The sequence below is a fragment of the Gadus macrocephalus genome, chromosome 4 (genome assembly GCF_031168955.1).
Source record: "Gadus macrocephalus chromosome 4, ASM3116895v1".
Taxonomy (NCBI): Eukaryota; Metazoa; Chordata; class Actinopteri; order Gadiformes; family Gadidae; genus Gadus; species Gadus macrocephalus.
In genome coordinates this window covers 18,019,216-18,025,878 of record NC_082385.1, presented here as the reverse complement: position 1 = coordinate 18,025,878, position 6,663 = coordinate 18,019,216, and the positions used below count along the sequence as shown (strand labels likewise).

At 43.5% G+C, this 6,663-nt stretch overlaps 1 protein-coding gene across 1 annotated transcript in view; it reads left to right on the top strand.

Annotated features, from left to right (window-relative positions):
* The first annotated feature begins 1,274 nt into the window (after nt 1-1,274).
* The window catches only part of sapcd2 (suppressor APC domain containing 2), a 17,999-nt gene continuing 12,610 nt past the window's right edge, over nt 1,275-6,663 (top strand). The window contains exons 1-2 of the mRNA XM_060048828.1: nt 1,275-2,321; nt 5,928-6,061. Of these exons, the coding sequence (XP_059904811.1) occupies nt 1,532-2,321; nt 5,928-6,061 (924 nt within the window). The 5' untranslated portion in view covers nt 1,275-1,531. The remainder of the gene's footprint in view (nt 2,322-5,927; nt 6,062-6,663) is intronic.

Here is a 6,663-nt window from a genome sequence, read left to right as displayed (position 1 = left end):
AATTTAAGTAGCCTATCCAATGGCTTCCGCCTGTCATTTCTTTCCATATTTAATGTCACTAATACTCAATTGTCATGGTCTAATTGCCGCGATTCTGATCGAATAAGAGATTGCAATAACAATAACACTGCTGTTTGTGTGTGTTTCCATGTTTGTTTAAGAAAGTGTGTGAGAGGGGAGAGAGAGAGAGTGTGTGTGTATGCATGTGTGTTTGTGTGTGCATTTGTGTTTGTGAGTGAGAAAGAGATGGAGAGTGTGTTTGTCCATGCTTCTGCATGTGTGTGTATACATGGATGTGTGTTTGTCTGTGTGTTTGAGTGAGAGAGAGACCACAAATGTGTGTGTGTGTGTGTGTGTGTGTGTGTGTGTGTGTGTGTGTGTGTGTGTGTGTGTGTGTGTGTGTGTGTGTGTGTGTGTGTACATGGGATCATATTATGTGTGTGTGTGTGTGTGTGTGTGTGTGTGTGTGTGTGTGTGTGTGTGTGTGAGTGTGTGTGTGTGTGTGTTTAGTAGCTTTGTGTGCCAGCAGAATGCAGAGTTGGATGAGAGAGGTAGTCTGACCCTCTCTGTTTAATAACCGAAAGGGACACGATGAGGCCATGGGACAAAGAGTTGGCCTTTCTCTATCCCTTCATCTTCCTTCCTCTCCCACACACAGAACTCTTTCTGCGGTCAATCCAATTATTTAAAAACAATGCCACCAACTCCTTCTCTCCACATTTGTTTGGGTGTTGCCCCCGTGCAAGGGCTGAAAGATGGCAACAATAGTGTAGCGTAATTGAGTGTATGTATGTATAGGTTGTATGTGAAGGATCTTCGTAAGCTATCATGTTTATAATTGTATTATTATACCATACCACGATTGGTTGTTCATTCAAGAAAGCACATTGATAACACACATTCGATAATCAGTAGAAAACCGTAGGCCTACGCGCCCTGATGCGATTATCACTAAGTGACTTGTATAATCATGACACAGTTAATAAGCACTATTTGATGTGCTTTAAAGCCTAATGAAGGAGCTGTGAAGTCAAAATACTATCAAACCAATCCCAAAATAAAGTATAGTTATAATAGAATACTGATAATATAGATAATGATAGTATTTGAAGTTTTCAAATACAAGAAATCGGATATGAATCAGAAATCAGATATGAAAACGTCCCGTTTGCAATAAGAAGCGCAACTCAAACTTCTTGGACCAATCGGAGCGAGTCTCTCCCTCACCGTGACCAATAGGAGCGCGTCTCTCCCTCACCTGACCAATAGGCGGACGCCTTGGCAGACAGACACAGACGTTTGAAGGGCGGTGATGCAAAAGGTATTGCGAGCGACATGAAAGAGGTTTAGTTCTTACGGAAATATTTATTTTATTGTTTACAACTCTGTGGCATAATTTTAACGGAAAGACCTCGATTACATTGGAAAAGCAAGTTACCGTATCCGATTATAACAAGCGAACACGGCGCCTCGGACCTGAATCCATGCTATAGGTTTAATGTCACTCGGTGAAAGTAACCTATACCCATAAATGGCTCTGATACCTACCGATGACTGTAAACTGAACAATCAATCTACAACTAATGGGAGAATCGGTGCAAGAAAAACAGGTTTTCAGGGCCGGTCTGGCAGTTTTAAAAGTGTCAGAATGCAACCTAAAGAAAGTGACTATTCAACCGATGGCTTACCGAAAGCCTTCCTCCTCAGCCTTAGGACACTCTTTGATATTTTAGATGACGGAAGGAGAGGTTTTGTCCATATATCAGAGATAGAGGGCCGATGGCAGGGCGCAGACACACAGGACCTGCCCGGCGGGGTGCTGGAGTGCTTGCGGCGGGCGGCTCCACCACATGGCTGCCTCACCTTCCAGAGGTTCGTAGCTGGCCTACGCTATTCAATGCTCAACCCCGAAAATAATAATGATCACTTTAAGGCAGAGGCGGCTCTCCAGACCGCAAAGCCGTATCCAAACCATCATTTGCCCCCTCCACTGACAAAATCCGCCTCCCATTCTACGTGCAATGTCGGCACGCGAATTGATAACAAACCTCGGCCTCTGGGGCCGAGCAATGTGGCAAATACGCAACAGAAGCCCCGAGCGACCCCGCTGCACGACCGGGTCCGGCCGGAGGACGGGAGGAGGTACCCTTCCTGCGGGACAGCGAGGTACGACGCGGGGTGCGAAAGGTCCGGAAGGTGTCTGGAGCGGGTCTCTGTTGTACCCGTGCAATATATCGGGAAGCAAGGTCTTCAGCCAGGTCGTGTCCGGGCCATTGATTTGCTTGCGCTGGAATCTTCACAGTTCCTAAGATCTACGACGTGTGAGTATCTCATAAAAGTCTTCTCAGATGATATGTGTTAATGTGTGTGTGTGTGTGTGTGTGTGTGTGTGTGTGTGTGTGTGTGTGTGTGTGTGTGTGTGTGTGTGTGTGTGTGTGTGTGTGTGTGTGTGTGTGTGTGTGTGTGTGCGTGCGTTGTAGGCCTCTATGCACTGTTACAATACCAAACATATTATCTCATTCAATGCATGCATCAATACAGATCTGCAGCAAACAAAAAAAAACATACGGTTAAATAATGCAATAATACATCAATGTGAACATGCATTTATATGATCTTTGAGCTAAACTGGGATGTACAGTGGAAGAGGTAGATCTCAGTTACTCTCTGATGAGGAGTGATTCCTGGATTTATGGCTGACCCTGACCCAACACATGAGGTCTAGACCACCTGAAGGCTCTTGTAGGAGAGTCAGAGAGATGAAGGTAGAGTTCGTCTTTGTTCTCTTGATGGACGTAGATTTAAATTACACTTTTTATACAGCAGAAGAGAATAACAAAGAAATTATTTATAACTGATGTGTTGTTTACTTTCTTCTTGTTTCTGTCTCTTTCTCTATTTTTCCCATCGCACAATGGCACACATAAAGACACACACACACACACACACACACACACACACACACACACACACACAGAAAGACAGAAAGACAGACAGACAGACAGACAGACAGACAGACAGACAGACAGACAGACAGACAGACAGACAGACAGACAGACAGACAGACAGACAGACAGACAGACAGACAGACAGACAGACAGACAGACAGACAGACAGACAGACAGACAGACAGACAGACAGAGAGAGACTTTTGTCTCTCTCTTTCTTGCTCTCCCTTTTTCTGGCACTCTCCGACTTTCTCTGTTTCTCCCTATTTCTTGCTCGCTTTCTGTCTCTGTCTCTCTACGACTCTCTCTCTCTTTTGCCTGTATCCCTCCCTCCCTCTCTCCCTCTCTTTTGCTCGTTCTTTCAAATGCCCAACAAGCCTTGGATACTTGCATCTATTGGACTCAGGAAAAAGTTAGACAGAGAGAGAAAGACAGGCCGAGAGAAAGAGAGTCCTCACAGACAGAAACACAGACAGACAGACAGTGCTGTCATCGTCGTCATGAACCCTGACCATTGGATGAGGCCAGATGACAGCATTCATGCCCAGACTATCGTAAGCACCTGAGAGGTGAAACCTTGCCAATCCTTCCCCAGAGTCTCCATCTCCTGGCCATAATATGCCAGTTTCCCCCCAATGCCTTGCTCCGTTCCCCTTCTCTCCCCTCTTCTTTTTGCGCTATGAAATTCCAATGTAGGGTGAAAGGTCAGTTGTACAACTGGTTCTGGGCTGGATTGTTGTGGATGTCGTGTGTGGGTTAGGGGGAGGGTTTGCTAGTAAAACAACGATTTGGGTTGATCGGGTTGGGCATCATTTTTGCTGATGTATTAAAACATTTTTTTTTTAATGATGATAATAATAATCCATGGATCATTCAAACCTTTGCTGCATAACATGCATAAATAACACAGCAAAATTCTCATAGCTGGATAGAATGCATCATATATAACTTACAGAATCCCTACTAGGCAGTGATGTTGGCACCAGGGTAAAATTGTCATAATTCTGTTCATATTTGCACATGTCAGAGATTGTCTGAAAAGACGGAAGAGTTCTTTGGAATGGGACATAGCCCATGCTGGCTAAGTCAAAGTCAATATCCTTTCTTGAAGGATTGAACATATGTATAACTACATAATGAATGACCCTCCTTGGGGTTCACATTAACAGTTGAGGTGTTAGGTTGAAAACGACCACAAGAATGTTGATTATATAAAACTAAGTTGGGTGTTATATACCGTAGTTATGGCGTATTATCTGCTCTTTTCCAATATTTCTCTACTTGCTCTATAACATGGCTCTCTCTAGTGGATGACAATACCCATAACATGCTGAAGTTAAAACAATATAACAACATCAACAACAACAAAAACATCCTGCTCCTAACTGGTAACTTCTCTTTTAACGTTCATATGAAGCTCTAAAAAATATGATTAATTAATTATCCAAATGTAGATTCTGGTTGACCCACAAATACTTAGTTGTTTGCTTTTGTGAAAGCATAAGACCTAACCCTACCTGTGGGGTATACGAACCTCGCTGAACATACCCATGCTTTCTTGGGAAAGCCTGGATCGACGGAGACGCAACTCGCAATTAGAGTTAAATGGTACTACGACGCTCACTTAGGATTCTATTAGTCGAGCTATGTTTTCCACTTTAGGTTCAATGCGTGTTCACGTGAAAGGGGAATTTATTGCGTAATTGTACTCACCTTTACAAACTGGATAGATCAAGAGCAGTCTATTTCACTCAAGAGGAACAGATCATAATGAACTCCTACGAGGAGTTAAAAAATCATATAAATGCTAGGGGCAACACAGTTGCAGATAATAAGGATAGGGAGGCGTCCTGGCCAAAAACTGCCGATAGTCAGTGTACGTATAAGTGAAAAGATTCTTCATATTGTCTATAAAATAACTATGCCAAATGCAGAATTGTTCGCCATTAATCCCAATAGAGTGATGATGATTTCAAAATGCATAAGCAACGTTCAGCCTGCCTTATTCTATAATTTAGGGAATTCACTTTAAATACACCCTATGTAAGAAATATATAGCATATGTTTTCGACCGCTGAGAGGTAGTGGCGGTGGCGTAGTGGATTACTATAAGACCCGAACGCCAGCGATCGGGGTTCAAATCACGCTGGTCAATTATCATGCCTTTTACCCCAATAGATGTGGTGCCAGCATGGCCTTGAGAACTTGGGTTCAAGTTTGAAATAAACACAAAAATATAATTCCATAACCTTTATTGTATACGTTTTCCATATGACATAAGAGTTGGGAGACGAACCCTGTACACAGAAATTCAAGACTGACACGCTACCTCCAATCTACCACTCTCTCACGGAGACACACTGCGCAACAGTAGAATTGCCTGCATAAGGTCCAACAAGGATGATCAAATAGCGAATACTCTCTGATGAGAACCTGCATGTCTCATAGAGAATATTCTCAGGCAATGCCAAGGGATCGAATCTGTCCCGAAAAATCCTCTGTCGGAGAGACCCTTGTACGATTCGGCTCCGTGGTCCACAGGAACACCCAGTAATGATGACCCCATTGTCAAAGGGGGGCCAGGAAACTGCGCACGCCGATCTAACCCGATAGACTTAGCTGATAACCTGCTCCCGATCAGGTTTGGTTGACAGCATAAGTCACTATGGTGATACAGCGACACTAAAAGAGATTGACTTTCGTGTCCCAGTTAACCCAGGCTTTGAGCGCAACATACCTCGCTAACCCACTAATCGAGGTTCGTAGTACAGGGCACAGTTCAGCAAAGACATGTATCCAACCCTCTTTTGTTGAAATGAAATGATAGCAGTAGTTGTGATTGCTGATGTCTTGTTATGTGATTGCAGTTGTTTGACAAAGCAGACATTCCTTGCAACTAAGCCCAACCTTGATGGCAAAGAAGGTTGGCTGTGTCCATAAAGATGAGTTAACGTCGAGCCCCTGTTCTGGTCCATGCAGGTGCTGTTGAGGCAGGGCTCCAGAGATCTCGGAGCGAATCAGCGAAAGGATTAAGGGCCGGCTCAATGCGACATCAGCGGAGCCGAGAAGAGCAGCGGCGCCACACCATCACCAATGGAGTCGATTACGGAATGGTCGATGCACACACACGCACGAGCACATGCACACACACACAGACACACACACACTGGTTCAAAACAATGGACACTTACATACCATACTACTTTTTGGTCCTTTTCTCCCCTGCAAAATAATGGTGTATTGTGTTGTATACCAGGTCATGATTCATGATGGATACAGTGAGAACTAGACAGTAAGGTACGTGATAGAGAGAGAGAGGATGACATGCAGCAAATGACTACAGACTAGGGATGGGCACGAGTAGTAAATTCCAAACTCGAGTGATCGAAGGAATTCCTCGAGGATCAATCGAGTACTCGTTTAATCAAATCTATTTTTAGAATGCAACGCATCTGCAGCAGGAATAGGCCTAATGATGAACGGCAATATTACCAACCAAACATGTAATGCTTATTCTCCATCAAAACAGTCAGAGTTATCAGAGTATTCATTATTTATTTTTGTAAACGTTCAAAACACATTTTCCTTACAAAAATAAATATGCGTCTCACAATTTAAATCACGTCGAACCAAGGCCTGTAACGGTTTACAAAAAAACTAAACTAAACAAGTAGCATAACCATTGCAAATAATTTAAAGCTGCAAATAAAACGGC